This window comes from Sparus aurata, chromosome 2 (assembly GCF_900880675.1).
Source record: "Sparus aurata chromosome 2, fSpaAur1.1, whole genome shotgun sequence".
In the NCBI taxonomy this organism is placed as follows: Eukaryota; Metazoa; Chordata; class Actinopteri; order Spariformes; family Sparidae; genus Sparus; species Sparus aurata.
In genome coordinates this window covers 30,567,598-30,585,546 of record NC_044188.1, presented here as the reverse complement: position 1 = coordinate 30,585,546, position 17,949 = coordinate 30,567,598, and the positions used below count along the sequence as shown (strand labels likewise).

The window sequence follows — 17,949 nt, the reverse complement described above, 5'->3', positions numbered from 1 at the left end:
TGAGGGAGATTCAGATTTGGAGCTGTCTGATGATGAGAAAGATGAGGCTGAGTTTGAACCGGGGATAGAAGAAGATGGTGAAGAAGAGGAAGATGCAGGAGGTTGAGATGAGCAGACAGATACAGATACAGAGACAGACAGGGACGAGCAGGAAAGACGTTGCCCTCTGTGGGCCAGGAGTAGCACGTATGTTTTATTTAGTTCCAGGTAGGGTTGGGCGGTATGAGCAAAATCTTATATCACGGTATGAGTCATTTCATATCACGGTAACGGTTTATATCGCGGTATGTTTTTTCTCCCCTGTAAATTCAATTAATGGCTTAAAATAATCATACTGTTGCATTTGATCATTTTCCTCTTTTATTTTTATTTGCTCACAGCAGCATAACATTATTTTAAAGAAAATGTGCGAACGCTCGTTCACGTCAGTCGGGGGGTTGGACGGACGGACGGTCATCAACTCCGTCACCCGGGGGACGGACGGACGCTCGTTGCCGTTAGCCGGGAGCTAACCGGGGGACGGACGGACGGTCATCAACTCCGTCACCCGGGGGACGGACGGACGCTCGTAGCCGTTAGCCGGGAGCTAACCGGGGGACGGACGGACGCTCGTCACCGTCACGCGCGGAGTATACCATCTGGGGAGAATCCTGCTTAGGCGGGAGGCAAAAATGCTTGGGCGCCGCGCCTAAGCCGTATAATAGCAGGGAAAACCCTGGATTGTTATCACCCCGGTAAAGCTGTTTCTTCTTCGTCGTGCTCATGCAACCGCGCCGAGCAGTCTGCTGCAGTGCCTGCAGTGCCCCGTGTGTTGAGGCAGTGTAACTACAGTGACTTAGAGAGATGCCGCAGACATCTGCTCTTTCTCCGGTATAAACGGTATTGCTAAATCTCTACCGGTGGACACTTTTATACCGTCACACGGTATAATACCGTCATACCGCCCAACCCTAGTTCCAGGATTATATATTCAGTTCAAGTTATTGGCTACTATTGATATTCATGGTAAAATTATATTGTATTTTACAGTACATGGGTAATTCCATGTGATGTATCACCCATAATGCGGACATATTTCTATGTATCAGTGATATTTATCAGTGATCCTTGAGGTTTGAAGATTTCCAAAGTGGTGTCATGGAAATAAATGCAAATTGCCTCAAGAATGCAAAGTTTGTTGACCATATCGCATCCATAACACTGGAATTGTCCCAGTGATGCACTACTGCCTGACTGCATTTAATCCAGATAGATTTGTTTTTTTTCCATCATAATAGATTCACACCTGTGACTGATGCTGGATTTCAAAGTGTAAGAATACATTCAGGGGCCAAAGATTGAGCGTTGGAGCAGCAGAAGTCCTACACATGGTTGAATCTGTTCCCACAGGAAAGGCAATATGTTCCAGGCAAGCCAAACCCTGCTGGCCTGATAGTCTTTGTCCTTGCATCCCCAAATGGTCTGATGCTGGATTTCAAAGTGTAAGAATACATTCAGGGGCCAAAGATTGAGCGTTGGAGCAGCAGAAGTCCTACACATGGTTGAATCTGTTCCCACAGGAAGTCACCTATTCTTTGTCCAATACTTCAAAACAGTTGATCTTATGGATGCATTGCTGGCAAAGGGCTGGAACCATAATGAAGAACCAAGTCCCAAAGCTATGCAAGCTGCCAGGAGACAAGCAGTTGCGAAAAGAGGGGAGGGGAGCATCAGTGTCGGCGGTGACAAAGAGTCCTGAGCTGGCAATCACGAAATGGTTCGACAACAAACCAGTGCTGATGGCTTCCACTGTACATAGTAAAGATCCTGAAGATATCTGCACTAGATGGTCCAACAAAGAAAAAGTCCAGGTCCAGGTGAGAAGACCAGCAGTGATCAGACAATACAATGACAACATGGGTGGCGTGGACCTATGTGACCGTATGCTAAGCTTTTATCACATGTCAAACAGGACCAAGAAATGGACGTTGCATGTGATTACACACTTCTTTGATGTTGCCATCACAATTCCTGGATCCAGTACAAGTCAGACAGCGGAGCGCTTAACTGACTAACGAAGAACACCCAACATTACCTAGACTTCAAATTGCACCTGGCTGAAGAGCTGTTGGAGAGTCCAGAACTTGATGACAACAGTGAAGAGGAGTATGAGCCACCAACCAAAATGTGGATCCCACAACCAGAGCCATCTGTAAGGAGACTAGGAGCCACACACATGCCAGAGATGGGGGATATCAAACGTTCAGAAATAAGGGCTGCAAAAGCAAGACGTACATGAGGTGTACCAAATGCAAGATGTTTCTCTGCATTACCAAGAAGAGAAATTGCTTCCAGGATTATCATCGCTAAAAATAAAACATGCAAAGGAAGAAATGAATAACAATGCAGAAGGAAACCAGATTGGTGTACGTTAGACAAATAACTAAATCACAATAAAAAATAAATCTGTTCAACTTTAGTTCTACTGTTCACACTCAAAGGAGTCAAGGGGACCCATTAAGCGATATTGACATTTAATGACCATGCGTTCAGTTTAAATAGAAAATATAATACTATTATTGCAACCAACAAGCAAGTGAAACAATCCAGAATGATACATAGTTTTGTTTTGAGAATGTATTTTTGGTTTAATATCACTCTACAGCCTTAATATGTTACATTTTTTCATCTTCCAAGTTCGGCTGTCTTTTCACACTCAAATGGTCCTGTGGTCCACTACAGTGGACATGCTGTAAAATAAAGAATAAAAATACATTTTAAAAAGTCTAAATTGTAAGATGTATTAAAAAAAAAAACCCTAAATAGGTAGGAAAACACAAAAAAAAGAAAGAAAATGGAAGACACCTTTTTGCCTCGGGTCCCAGGAGGGTAAACACAGTTTTTCTCTCAGATACGTTCTTTGCCTGTAACAGGAGGATTCTGTGTTCATAGAAAGTCATATCTATTTGTGACAAAGACAAGCCTTTTCTTTAATAAAATGTTAGAGAATGTAATTAATTTGTTGATTTTCTTTACTGATCATCACAAAAGTAGGAAGTGATCAGCAAACTCTGTGTAGCAAACTCAGATTTAATTATTATTATTATTATTATTATTTTAAATCATGCATGGAAATGTACACAAAAAAACAGTTGCATCGAGATTCATCAATAACCGGTTTAGAATCTAATCGTTGACCTCAGAATTGGAATTGAATCAAATCGTGAGGTGCCAAGAGATTCCCACCCCTAATGGACACAGTAGTAGACGGGCTATCTTCCTTTTTGTTATTGTATTGACTACATTATGGTTGTGAGCAGGCACGTGCACACATAAGGCCCAAAGGGTGCTTGAGCCCCTGCCCTTTTTGCCTCCTATTATAAAGTGCCCTTTTTGTGTGTTTTTTAATGAATACATAAATTCCAGTTGTGCGAAGGGATGTAAAAAAAACGGCGGTATAAAAATGCCACGGTTATCTACCGTACGTATTTCCTCGTAATATGGTGTTGGGAGTGTGTTGAGCCTAAAGCCGCTTCTCTGTCCGCTGCTGCTCTGCTCTGTCCCTCTCTACAAACAGTAGCTACTTTCAAATTAAAAGCCCCCCGCTAAGAACCCAGTTCTAAACACCAATGGGGTGCAATGTAAAGCTCTTATTTTGAAGACAAAGAGAGAGAGAGAGAGAGAAGCTGCTGCCTCATCGAGAACTACACACACGTAGATGAGACGTGACAGTGGAGTGACTTGAACATTTGTGAGTTATAAATCCATTAACATAACATCCTTGTGGGGGCTAACAAGTCACCTTCCACTTATTCAACATGCTTAAATATGAGTCATATTTCAGAAGAGCGCCCATTTGTCCTTGTAAAGCTAACTGCTGGTTAATGAGAGATAATAATCTAATCTGACAGCTGTCTGTGTCGGCTGTTTATCTTGCCACAAATCTTAAACTTCTTCCAGATATTGAGTTCACTGTGACTTTGCTGTTGTAAACATTGTTGTTCTACTAACATCCACAGTAGCAGTCACAGTAGTCATTTCTTGGTTTTGTCACATTTTTAGAAGTGTAGCCTGTATTTCTAGTTTGCACTTGCCCTCCAATAAATAGCCTAATAATAAACCAGTGTTTGATTGCTTTTCAAGAATTGCAGCTGAATTGCATGTCTTCCAAACCTCAGTATTATGATGATGTGAATAAACTCATGTTGACAATAATTTGATGACACAAAAGAAATGGCAATTGCATATCACTCACAGCTACACAAGATACACAGCTTCTTTGTTTACTAATTTTAAGTTAATCTACATATTGTGTTATTAAGGCCTGAAAAATTGTTTGGCGCGCACTGTGCACGCGCACATACTGCCCTTTTCTGACTTTGAGCCCCTGCCCCTCTATAATCATGTGCACGTCCCTGTTATGAGATGAGGCGAGATTTGAGGTTATATAACTTCTTTCGTTATATTATGTCTGTTCTTTCTTGGACATTACAAGGTTTATGTGCACAGTCTGTAAAAAGCTGAAGAGCTGAAGATCTTGCTATATCAAGCATTGGACTGAGTGACGGGCCCAAGTAAGTCTAAAGTGGCTGAAGATCAGAAGTACTAACATCATCTGAGTGAATCAATGAATCAATCCTGTCTGTAATAATACAATTAAAGATCATACTTATCATTAATTAATGGTTATAGAGGGCTTTACAAAAAACATTCAAAACACTACAGTGTTCATAGCCTACTGTATATATCTGAGCCTGATCACATCACTGTTCACACTGCATAATTAACAGCACTACCATTTTTTGTAATAAAAACAATGTCTCTGAACTAAACTAACTGCCTTGTCACATATTTATCTTTATAGAAGCAGAATTCCACCCCCAGCAATGAATTACCACCCTGTCCTTTGTTCTAAAGCTTGTCTCACCATCAGCCTTCAGTCAAAACAGAGAAAGAAACTTAGTCTCTGGTGAGTGCTGAGCTGAGTGATTTAACAGAATTCAAACACACAGACACACACTTGGTGTGTGCCATTACTCACTATCTTATGGATAATGTACAGTAATCTAATCTGTTTTTTGGGGGCAAATAAACACAAATCTGTATATATTACGCAGGCAGTGTTGCAAAAATGTTCACAAAACGGTCAGCTAACCTGTATTCCTGAAGCCTGACAACACATCAAAACAGTAAATTCAAATAGTAATGGTTAAGTTTACATTTGAGTTAATTTAATATTAAAAACAACAAATCTATTCTACTTACTACAATGCTTTGGAGCAGGGTTCTCAAACTCTTGGCCCCGGGGGAGTCTAAAGTACAGTACAGTATATTCTTTACAAAATATGTCAAAGAAAAATATAATCTGGCCTATGAAATTATTAATTTAATAATTGTTTTAGTTCTTTCACACCAATTGAATATACTCTATTCATATGCAATTGAAATAAAAATCAAACAATTGTATTTTAAACAATGTATTTCATGTGACGCAAAATACATAATGGCAAAGGTCACGGTGACACACGTGTCCTTGCATTTTTGATGAGAAGAGGGCCGGCTCCTAATTGTACTTGTTTGGCTGTGCAAACCAAAGATGTCTCTGTCCAAAATGATGATGAACAGACAGTTACAAGATTTTATTATGTATTACAATTTTTTTTTAATTTTTTTTATGGAGTCCACTGAAAATGCTATCTGCCTGATATGCAAGGAACAAATTGCCACTGCAAAGGAATATGATGTCAAGCGTCATAGCTTGACTAAACACAGAGAACAATATGAGAAGTACCAGGGAGGCGAGAGTAAACAACGGACCAAGCATCTACTAAGAGGACTATAGTCCCAACAAGGGCTTTTCCATAAAGTGAAGAATGTTGTGAGTGAATTAATTGCCGAAAAAAATTAAAAGCTGAAAAGCCATTCACCAAGGGCTATTTATGAAGGATTGCATGTTGCAAGTCGTTGATATTCTATGTACAGAAAAAAAGAGGCTTGATCGGAAAACACACTGGCAGAGCGGATTAAAAAGTTATCAACTGACATTTACACTGAACAAAAATATAAACACTTTTGCTTTTGCTCCCATTTTTCTTGAGCTGATCTCAAAGATGTAAAACATTTTCTATATACACAAAAGAACCATTTCTTTCAACATTGTTCAAATATTGTTATATTAGTGAGCACTTCTCCTTTGCCGAGATAATCCGGCATTTTTACTTGTCCTTTGGTGTGCCTTGGGCACAAAGAGTTTGGGAACCACTGGTCTAACGCACAAAGCATTTGTGGGTTTAGATCACAGTCCATTTTACTAGTTGAAGGGAAGATGATCTGGGTGCAAAGTGAGGCGCACAGTGCAAAGGGGAGGTATTTATACTCTGAATTGGTCATGGGTGTGTTTTTGGTGCAACAAAAATCAAACCAATTCAAGTGTCATCTCTCATTCCCTTTAAGAGTCTGGTGTGCCAAGACCTGACACATATTAACCAGTGGGACCCATCTTTGCTGAGGGAGAGATGTGATCCCTGGCTGCTGGACCCTCCACCCAATTTTACATCATCTGTCCCATCAACAACTCTGACTGCATATGAAAAATACACACTGATATTTAACCGAGGAGGAGACGCATCTTACTATCTGAATACTGCATCCTTTAAATAACAGGAAACAGACTGCGCCCTTGTGCCCTAACGCTGTCGCTTTCTGCTGCCTTGAGATAGCAATCCGCGATCAGTGCACCTAACCACTCCTCACTTTAAGACCAACAGCCCAGGGGCCCACAGGTGAGGGCTACCCATTTCCTTCTTAGACAACGTCGGGGCTGTGCGTGATAAGTAAAACTGTGTTTGTCTGAAACTAGTGAAGACACTTGCGCTGTGTGCGCTGCTTTGCACAGAGCATAAGATAGAGTCCATGGTAGTTTACATAGCTAGCCATCTGGACATAAGCTAGGGTCTGATCAGCCCTGGCTGGGTCACACTGGGGAGGGTGTATGACGTAGAAAGACCTGAAACACCCCATGATTTCAGAAACATCACTAAAGATGTGTCTAGATGCCTGAGTAGATGTTTGTCAAAAGTTTCAAAATGGTCTAGCTGTTTTTTTTTTGACATTTTAATGAAGACATCTTACATATTATATCTAGGGCTGTCAAACGATACATTTTTTAAATCGTGATTAATCGCATGTCCATAGTTAACTCGCGATTAATCACAAATTAATCGCAATTTTTTTGGCACAATTCTTTCTGTTCTAAATGTACCTTAATGTATTTTTTTCATGTTCTTAATACTAGTTCTTAAAACATAAGAAAGGGCAAATATGCTTGCTTTATGAAAATGTTTATTCAACACTTCAAATCATGCAGGAAAATAAAAGGCTCAAAAAATATCCCCTCACCCTAAATGGGATCAAAACATGGTGATGTCTGCTTTTGGCAAGGGGGAGGGGCTCTCTGCATCTGCCATGTGTTTGGCTTGCAAATGATATCTGAGACTCAACGTACTTCAATGGTAACTCATTTCATGTCGACAGTACGTGCAGATAACTTTTGTCCTATCGACCGAACCATCTGGCAGTGTTTTGAAAGTGAATTTGCTGTTCATAAGTCCTTTCTCCATTTCCTTTCACTTTCGCTTTTCAGTCCACCGTGTTTTTCCCGAACGCCAACCCTGCTTCTTCTTCTTCTGATTCCATTTCTTATTATTCTGCCTCCCTCTGGATCAAGCCTACAGGTGCCACCGACGGCCGTAAATCAAACAATGCGCGTTTCTTTTTTTTTTTTAATACCGAGCGTTAATCGCGTGTTAATTAACGAGTTAACTATGACAGCCCTAATTATATCTTTATCTCAGAGTCCAGCATTACACTATTTAATCTGTACCTGTGTGGAGGAGAAGCCTCCGTAGTAGTTCTGCTGCCCTGTGAGCCATCTGACAATCGGTGTGGCGTAACCCAGGTCTTCAGCAGTAGGAGAGGCACTGAGTTTGGCCAACAGCACATAGGAGCTGATCTCCACAGACAGAGAGGCTGACGTTTCTGTTGCTGTCCGAGACCAGTGGAGGAAACCACCTACAAACAGAAAAAAAGCACAAGGTGAGCTAACTTTACAATAATGGTGCCTCAATGATTTCCCTCAGGAGGATGACTCACCTTGTCTTAAGGCAACAGTGTCTAGGTGCTTCAGAAGGTGAGCACGGGCCTCCATGTCTCCTGCCAGAGTGAAGACGTATGCTAGCAGAGCTGTGGTGTAGGTATTACTGAGGTCACTCATGGACTCCCTGAGGCATGACAGACTCTGTTTTACCACGGCATCCTACAAAAGATTTTAAGATTTTAAAAAAAAACATCATAATAAATAAATGTATCATCAACTGAATTAATTGATCAAAACAGTATGTTTCTTCTGTTTCATGATTATTTTGTGTTTAGAATGTTGTGTGAATAATTTCTTGTATTCAAGTAAACTTTGGAAGACTTTTATGAATGGATGCTGAACAAAAGGAGGAAAAATAACTGACTTTATTCACAAAAGTTAAATGTATCAAAAATGTATTAACAATGTCTCATTCATTATTGCCTATGTCAAAGTTAACATTTCAAACAGTATTAACCATTTGTACGGCCGAGATTCTACTTACATTTGCAGACGTATTCATCTCCAGGAAGGCAGCAGTTATGTAGGCACTGAGAGTCACTTCATCAGACACTCCACCCTGTAGAGATTGAACATCGCACAGATATTATAACGCTGTATCTCCAACACTCAGGAGCTCAAAGTTATTGAAGTTATTTAGAGAACTGCTTACATTCAGATGCATGGTGGCAGTGTTTCAAAGTTACTACCAGTGTTGTGCCTGAACGCATTCAATGAACGATCGTTCATGAACTCGTTCATATTTTGGGCGAACGTGAACTGAACGTACGTATTTCTGCCTGATGAACGTTATTGTGAACGCGTTCATTCTGGCGTTTGTGAACGGCGCGTTCTCACAGTTTAACTTCGTTCAAGAGAGTGCCAGATTTCCATCGAGCCTTCCAGGCGAAAACCGGATAAAACACACCGTGAAAAAGGCCTTAATATGTAGCGGAAAAACACCCAATCTGGCTGCTGTGTATAATAAAAAGGACGCTGGACGAGAGGTTTCTACACGCAGCTCGCTTTACTTTCGATCAAAACGAAACTTAACTATTTCAGACAGAAACAGCTGCATACCAAACATTCAGTGAAGCATTACCAAACGAACACAGATTAATTCATCCTGAACGGACACAACACTGGCAGCACCAGCCACCACAGAGTCGCACCGCCGCATGCGTCATCAATGTGCTGAGCATGGAGACAAAAACAAATGAAGGCTTCATATCTGTTTTTTTATTGTGATATATCTAAAAAGTTTTGGAGTGATGTCGAATCTAATTTTTTTGATGCTGCTAACTCTGTCCATTCTCTTACCCTTAAATATGTTGTTTGCTGTTAACCCAGAAGTTAATGCTCTTGAACACATGATGAACTTTGTTATCCTATGCAAAATGTTTTTTTCACAAACAAAAATTTGCTCCTTTTCTGCTGGAACTGAGCTCTTTGCTTAAATCTCTGATTTTGTTAAATAACAAAAAGTAATACCTTACTGAGTCATTATGAAAAGTTTTTCCCTGAAGCCACTGTCTGAACTATCTATTTATTTATTATTTTATTTTTCCGTTTTTTCTTCTTTTTCTAAAATTATTTATTTACTTATTTATGTATTATTTTATTTTAATTTTTAATTTTTAATTTGTACTCTATCCTGTACAGCAAACCTGAAACGGCACTTTGAACTAAAGCACCCGGCAAGCCTTTCAAGTTATGTGTGAGTGAATAAAAAATCAAAAGACACGGCGAGCCAAAACAGATCCTCTACCACCCAAATCACATCTGTCTTCATCTCCCAGCCGCAGCTAGACAACCTGGTTTTGCAGAATATTGTGGGAGAGCTGCAGTTTCAGTGTTAAAACTGATAAAATAATAGGTGTCTGTGGTTCTATATGGGCTGTGGCAATAATTTTGAAAAATAATAGCTTGCATCAACATATTGAAAAAGAACTATGAACTAGTTCATATTTGGAACTGTGAACTTAGTTCAACATTTTCAATTATGAACGATGAACTGAACTGGTTCATTTTAAAGTTTGTGAACTGAACTTTGAACTAGTTCATGTAGAAAGTAAACTTTCCCAACACTGGTTACTACTGAGCCATGAATAGCTGATGGGGCTATGTAAATGTACATGTCTTACCTTCATCAGTTTCAGTTATCAGCAGCTGGGGATGATGTTAACTGAAAGTCATTTTAAAATATGAAACACTACAGGGATTTTTCACCTTACCTTCATTCTGTTGTTGAAGAGTTTTCCTGACTGTTCAAAACAGCCATTTTCGCGTTGTTTTCTCTCCAGCCAAGTCTTTGACTCCTCAATCTTTGTTGGGTCGATGTAGATGAAAGACTGGGCTTTGGCAAAAGATCTGAGCACAAAAGCTGTCAGCCTGAGGATATTACAACAAGGTTAGACATCAACTGACAGGATACGACACCAGGACAGACTTGATCTGTGTAATGTCTCATGATAGTCATCGTAAAACACTAAACTTTCAAAAAAATGTTTTCATGTGTCTTCATCAATGTAAAAAAAAAGAATAAAGGAATTCAGAAAGATTATTCAAACAGATTTTTCATGATACACAACATCAACTCTGTGCTTTTAGTATGGTTCCTTTTCTTGAGGTCACCTGTATTTCATTGATAAGAGATGGTCAATGTTGCACCTGTAGAAATACTATTCTATATGGATGATTGATTAGTAGTGTCCTCACCAAGTGTTCCCTGCTCCTGCTCCAAATGTGCTATAAGCACCATCAGAATGTTTGTAGTTCAGCTGTCTCTGGTAGCCTGAAGAAGAATAGAAACCAGTCATTAGGCCATTAGTGATTTACATATTGACACAGAGGGAAATTTGTTCATGATGTCTCCGTTAGTTTAAATGTACAGACAAAGAAAAACAACATTTTGGGAATATTTTGCCTGTATTGGACAGCTGGAAGTAGAGAGATGGCAGGAAATGAGAGGAGAGAGGGGGAATGCAATGCAACAAACCAGTAACCTCTGGATCATGTTTGGGACACTGTCAAGTGATTAAACACACCAGATCTCCTGCTTTTATAGTTAGCAAAAAGAATCTGATGCTATCAGATGGTATATTTTGCACATTTTAAGGGTCTTATATGTTTCTAAACAAACAGAAACTCACCACTGGTCAGGTAGTTGGTAGACTTTTCTGTGATAGCTGGGGTCAGCTGCTGTGTATTTCTCAGGTACTGGAGGATGTAAATGTTTGGGGCCAGAAGTGCCATGTTCTGCTCACCACATCCGTATGGCATCCTCAGCAGCCCATCCAGGTTCTTCAGGGCTCGACCCAGAATGTCACCTGCACAAAAACACTGACTCGTTAAGCAAGAACATGTAACTAACCTGACACAGATTATAAAAGTGTGTGAACGTAACATATTTAGGTGGCTAGAATCTATGATCAAGCAGATTTTATCATGTTTTATTTGAAACTGGATTTGTCATAGTTTGTCTTTTTGGTTTTGTTATTTCCTACTTTATTTTGAAGCTCTTTCCTCATGTGTCATGTTTTTCTCCTCATTTCCTTTCTTTGTCATTTGCCCCGCCCTTTTCACTCCTAGCCTGTGTTCTATTAATCACCCCTTGAGTAGTTCAGTCTTGTATTACCCGCGTTTTATTGGTTGAATTTTGGTCAATGAGTGAATCAATGAATAAAAAGATATTCTTTATATTTAAAGGGGGTGGTATTTTAAGTTAAAGTACTCTGATGGTTGAAAGCTCCACCCCAGTGTATTTTGGTATTTTCATGATCTTTCCTGACAGTGTTTTAGAATTTTTGGCGAATAATTTATTTTTGTGCTTTTGTATGTCGTTAAAATGGAATGGATTATGGCATAATCTATGTCATCCACCAAGCTTGGCTTCTGGTATCTTAAGAGTGCCGTGGCTCCTTTTTAATAGAGATGTATGAATCGTGACTCATCCGGATCTTCAACCCGGGTATTAGAAATATCCTAGTAGAGAAATAGCCTATAGAGTCCTACTATAATCAAATCTCAAATGATAAATAGTGCCATGCAGAGCCGTACACATAAAAAGCTTGTAGCCCACTAGCCCACGAGCTGATGCCAGACACACTTGTCGTCGTACCTCACGAGCCTCGATGCCGGAAACACAGCCTACTCGTCGTAGCACTTGCTCGCGAGTCGCGATGCCAGAAACGCCACTAGCTCGTGAGTCTGCGCCGGAAACACAGCAGCAGACTCAGAGCTCGCGATTCGAGTCAGAGAAGTATAGTGCAAACAGGCGGCTAGGTTCTGAATGAGTAGCAGACGAGCGAGTGAAGTCTCTGGGTTAGACCTCCTCAAGTCAGCGTGAAAAGCACATCCCTGTCATAGTACAACAGAAGCCATTCGTTCACTTTTGAAATAACATACACAATGCTCTGCAGGTAGCCTAGGCTACTGTAGGTTTTGTGTATAGATGTAGCATAATAAAATGAAATTAGGTTGATCGATCTTTTCAAAATAAAATAATTTATATTTTTATCTCTCTTTTGCAAGGGGAGGTAAGCCCCCTTGACCTCTTAACCCAACAACAAGAGTTTCCGTGGTGATTAGGCAATACTGACTCAAGTGACTCTCACAACCCGTAACTATTAAAAGTAAACCTAATATTTTGACAGCCATACTGATTACATCTTCTCAAATCACAGTTAGTAAGCGTTTGGGTACTAATAAGGCTATCCAATCACAAATAAGCCAATGAAAACCCTGGCCTGTGGACAAAAACAAATCTCTGCAGCAGGCCCTGGTTTGGAGAGGTGACCATGACCACTGAGAAGAACTCTCATAGTTTGAGCTGGTTATTTCCTGTTTGATTCTGAAGTTAAATCCTCCTGTGTTACGTCTCACTTTCCTTTTCCTCCCTTGGTCTGCCTCTGGGATTGTCTACCCCCCCGATATATTCACCTGTGTTATATTAGTTAATCAGCACTTTATAGAGCAGGGGTCGGCAACCTTTGTGACATGGAGTGCCAGTTTGAAATTTTCTTCTCATCTAGCATGCCATTATCAACAATAACACAAAGTTAAATTATAACACAAAATACAAAAACATTTCCAATATACCTGGAATTGTATTCCATCCATAGAGCACATCTCAAAACACATAAATATTTCATAAACATAGTGCTCTGGGAAGAGAGGTCAAACCAAAACTAAGACCACAGTGCCTTGTCTTAAAGCCTGTATCTGCTCAACCTTAATAATAATATATTTTTTTTAAAAAGTGCAACTGTATCTGTATCATAACAGAACAATAACAGTATATCTGTATTCTTAACAAGCCACATCAACATTTCAAAGACATGGACAAACAGCTACACATTTAAATTAAAACCAAGTGTAGGCTGAGGCAAATTCAAATGATCAGATGTCTACTAGATAGTCAGTGTGATCCCTGGCCCTGCTTTACTTGTCTGAGCTCTGTGATCTGGGGCTTGTAGTTAGTCACTTTGAGATGTAAGCATGCCTCAGAATGCTCCTTTGTTAAGCGACTGCGGGTGGGGCTTAGCACATGTTTCATGTGTGAGAACACCTGCTCACAGAGATATGTTGAACCAAAGACGGACAGTCCCGGAGACAGCTGAATTTCTCAGGTGCAGATGCCCAGCAGGTGAGGATGTGGGCTCCGGGATCTTGCGCTGGTGTGGCTTCCAAATGTTTTCTGAGCTCTGCAAACTTGGCCACCCACAGTGTTGAGCTCTTCAGCTTAATCAGCCGCATTTCCATGTCCTCGGAAAGTGGAGGTGGAAATGTCACTTGAGAATACTGCCAGCTTACCGACAAAAGCCGTCCATGTCTCAAACATGTCCAAAAAAGTTTGTCCTGCACCTTGCAGTCTGAGATTGAGCCCATGCAGGTGTCCCGTAATGTCTGCCAGAAACATAAGTTTCACAATCCTCTTTTTGTCCTCCAGTTCTTGATACATTTGGCGCCTTTCAGCCAGAAAAGCCTTGATAGCATCAAACCAGCTGACAAATCGCTCCAGAACTTTTCCGCAGCTCAGCTATCTCACTGCTGAGTGGAAAGACAGATCTGTGCATGCGCTGTCCAGCTCCTCCAGCAGGGACTGAAACTGTTGCGTCAGTGTGGTTTGCTTCACTATAAAGTTAATAATCTTTGACACCGTGGCCATAACTTCACTGAGATCCGAATTTGACATTTTTGCGCACAAATTTTCTTGATGTATTATGCAGTGGCGTTTCATGATGGGGTGGCCGACTTTTTCTTCAATCAGTTTGACAGCTCCCTTTTGTCTCCCAACCATAGCGGGGGCGCCGTCTGTGGTTACTGCAAACACTTTGCTGATGTTAATCCCTCGTTCCTCAAAATGTTCAATTAATACCTTGGCTATGTCTCCACGTTTTGTTGTTTCAGGCATTGGCTTCAAGCAGTTCCTCTCTGACAGTTAAATCACAGTAGTACCTTGCCATGACTGCCAAACGCGGGATGTCATTCACATATACGCTTTCACCAAGTGTAATGCTAAACACACAGCATCTTTTAATCCAGCTGTTTGCTGAGCTCTGACATTTTCTGCCATTTCAACAATACGTCGCTGAACACTTCTAGCTGGCATGGGAAAGTCCTTAATCCGTGACTTGATCGTTTCTTTATTTGGCAAGTTTTCAAAACGAGCCTTTGAGCAACTGAGAAAAGCCTCCGTAATTAATTTGCCATACATAAACGGCTTCCCATGCTTTGCAATGCAATGCGCAATGCACAATGCGATAGCTTGCTTCTGTCCCGTGATTTTTAGCAGTGTTAAAAAACTTTTAGGGAACTAGCATGTTTTTCATACCTGGACACCAGTGACGTGCGGTAAGGTTCATGACTGGTGAGGCGCTGACTGGAGTCAGGGGTAAAAATATATGGACCAAAATATGGACCAAAAATAGAAACCTATACGGTGGTACCTTGAATTACAAGTGTCCCAACTAACACATTTTTCGAGATATGATAAATAATTCATTAAAGTACCTGTTGATGATTTTTAAATTTAAAAAAGTCATCTTAAATTATAAATCTTTCCTCTAGGAAGTTCTAGTTCGAACTGAAATGTAAACGAAGGCACACGATGCGTTTAGATATAAAATAGTGCAACCACAGTGATGCTGAGAAAGTGGCATCTGTGTTTATGCCGCGGCTTGCTACCCGTGGCACGGGTGCCAAAGGTTTCCGACCCCTGTTATAGAGTGTATATAGTCTGTGTGCTCCCTGTTTTTTGCATTTTTATGCATATTTTGAATAATACTACATAAGAATTTTTTGGGAAACAGCATGATTTGAAAAAACTTCCTCTCACACGGATGATCAGCTGTTTCAGCTCTCTACAAAAAACATGTCTGTGTCCAGACAGCATGGCTAATGCTGGCTGACATTCGAGAACAATTACAACTTGCCCTCTGTGTCTTGCATTTTGGGGCCTATCCTGTGTGTTCTGACAAGAACAATGCCAGTAGCTTTACTTGTAATTGAACAATATTTCAGTAATGTTACTCTAATTGTGGATGAGTTCAGGATTTCAGTACTCTTTCCACCACTGGTTAAAACAACATTCCATTCAGTTCATTTATTAGTTTACCCAGGACTGATAGTGTAGCTCGGGCAGATCCATCAATCACGTTCTCAGGGAGTTCTATGTCTATTTCCTCTGTCAAAGCCTCATCTGTGTGCAGAGAAAGAGAACAGACATAATGTAGAGTGAAACCTCAAGTTGAACATGAGAGATTAAATGAACACTACAGTTAGTATACTGAAACAGGTCAGAGTGGAAATAAGATCAGTGTCACAAAGTGGATCCATCCATCCATCCTGACCTTTTGGACAGAGCAGCCAGTTGTAGTTCTTCATCATCTCAATTCCCTCAGCCTGAGAGGGAAGAAAACAATGACTTCTCTTAGTTTCTATATGCTATTTCATACAGTGCAGACATGGTTTCTTTGTCATCTTTTGTTTAGGTACCAACCTTTACAATGAGAGATCGTGTGACCACATCAATACGACCTCTTTCTGGCACGCTCACAATCTCGTTGCCACACAAAGCATGGGATGCTACAGCCTCAGCAGTCACAGATACATTCACAGCCCCTAAAAAAGATCAACCAACACAGCATGAAACACCATTAAAACATAAAATATTATATTGTGAAAACATTTTGTCACTGATTTCATCTAGATTAAAAAATGGGAACGCTGAGGAATTTTCAACATTTTACCCTAGTGTGGATGAAATCTTGACCCTTACCCAAGGCTGAGGGAGCCATGGTCCAGCTGAGGGTCTTGCGCTCACTGCCACACAGACAGGATGTGTACTGGTTACCAGAGAGGGGGGTGAGGGTGTAATCTAAGGAGGGTGCTGGAGTCACAGTGACCTGTTAAATGGAGACATCGATTTATATTTTTAGGTTGTCCTCATCAGAAAAACGTCTACAACTGTGAAAGCAGCTGATCATCACCCATATTTGTGTTTCTTAGTTGCTGGTGACCTCCATTTTCTGCAATATTATTCTTAAGACAGCAAAGGAGGAAGTTAGATTAAGTGGTATAAAGGCTGAAAAAAATCCACATATGAAGAAGGCTAGGGATGGATGGTCAGGTCAAACAAGCAGAGGACTCTCACCCAGGAGAGGGCTGTTAGTGTCTCATGTGAAAGTCAACGGTCAGTAACTTTAACTTACTGACAACGTTAAGTCACATCATGGTCATAACATACCCGAAGTTACTCACATAATGTAGGTGCATTCATGACTAAGGTAACCTAGTCACTTATACTGAGTCATGTTGTTTTCCTAAACCCAGCCAAATAGTTATCTTGCAAAAAAATTACCCAAACAGTGAGCATACAGTGAATGACCATTATGCCTGTTGCTAATATACTGCAAAAGTCATGTTGTTTTTAGGAACAGTGATATATGATGTTTTAAGTTGTTTGGGTACGAGAATGTGTTGTGTATTTTATTACTGGGAATCTATGGTATACGGAGAACAATTGTTCAAAATGTAGCACAACACAGCACGTTTAATAATTCGAAGCTAGATCTTGGATTTTTATTTTAAATAAATCATACATCAAAATATAAAGTATTCTGTAAACTAAACTAAGGACAATCCCAAATGTTTACCACAACATGTTGTCATGATTGAGTTGTGCCAATATGGTAAACATAAGTATGGTAAGCATGTTAGTGTTGTCATGTTCTCATGCCGACATTAGCATTTAAATGCACAATATCTGGTTTCTGCATTTAAAGGGTCTCTTCATCAGACAACAAAACAAAAGACTTACAGAAGGGAGGGCTGTATGTTGGTAGAAAAACTCAACAAAATATCGAACAAGTCTTGTCTTGTTTCGACAATTTGATGCAGAAATCTTCCATATTGTATCTTTAATTAATGTAAAAGCATTAATTACCATGATGCAGCTGGACAGGTAGTTAAAGACTGTTGCCTTGAGTTCAAAGTGCTCCCCCCGAATGATGGAATAAGGCAGGCTCAGCTCAAGGAAAAAGGGTTGGAACACTTTGATCTCTTTACGAGGGGCCAAGCCAAAACCCTGAGGGGACAAACAGAAAGCCTCTGTCTCCCAAGTGGTGATTGTGTCTGGGACAGTGAAGGGTACGTCCTTCGTTCCAGACTCTCTGTATGAAAGAATACACACAAACACATTCAGTGACCTGGAAAAAACATACTTAAATAAATCACATTAATTGATTGTTACACTGTAGGTCAGGAGGTAGAGCAGGTCGACTAAAATCGGAAGGTAGCTGGTATGAATCAAGGAAGATACTGAACCCCAAATT

At 40.3% G+C, this 17,949-nt stretch overlaps 1 protein-coding gene and 1 long non-coding RNA gene across 2 annotated transcripts in view; both read right to left on the bottom strand.

Moving 5' to 3' along the window:
* The window catches only part of LOC115568978 (alpha-2-macroglobulin), a 35,191-nt gene that overhangs the window by 5,383 nt on the left and 11,859 nt on the right, over positions 1-17,949 (bottom strand). The window contains exons 19-29 of the mRNA XM_030396784.1: positions 17,562-17,787; positions 16,395-16,521; positions 16,116-16,237; positions 15,967-16,018; positions 15,732-15,815; positions 11,266-11,442; positions 10,832-10,907; positions 10,348-10,504; positions 8,619-8,693; positions 8,131-8,293; positions 7,862-8,049 (exon numbers count right to left, since the gene is read on the bottom strand). Of these exons, the coding sequence (XP_030252644.1) occupies positions 7,862-8,049; positions 8,131-8,293; positions 8,619-8,693; positions 10,348-10,504; positions 10,832-10,907; positions 11,266-11,442; positions 15,732-15,815; positions 15,967-16,018; positions 16,116-16,237; positions 16,395-16,521; positions 17,562-17,787 (1,447 nt within the window). The remainder of the gene's footprint in view (positions 1-7,861; positions 8,050-8,130; positions 8,294-8,618; positions 8,694-10,347; positions 10,505-10,831; positions 10,908-11,265; positions 11,443-15,731; positions 15,816-15,966; positions 16,019-16,115; positions 16,238-16,394; positions 16,522-17,561; positions 17,788-17,949) is intronic.
* Positions 2,497-3,198, bottom strand: LOC115568984 (uncharacterized). The gene is made up of 2 exons (XR_003981474.1): positions 2,845-3,198; positions 2,497-2,729 (listed from the first exon to the last, which is right to left on the bottom strand). It is a non-coding gene; the product is annotated as an uncharacterized LOC115568984 (long non-coding RNA).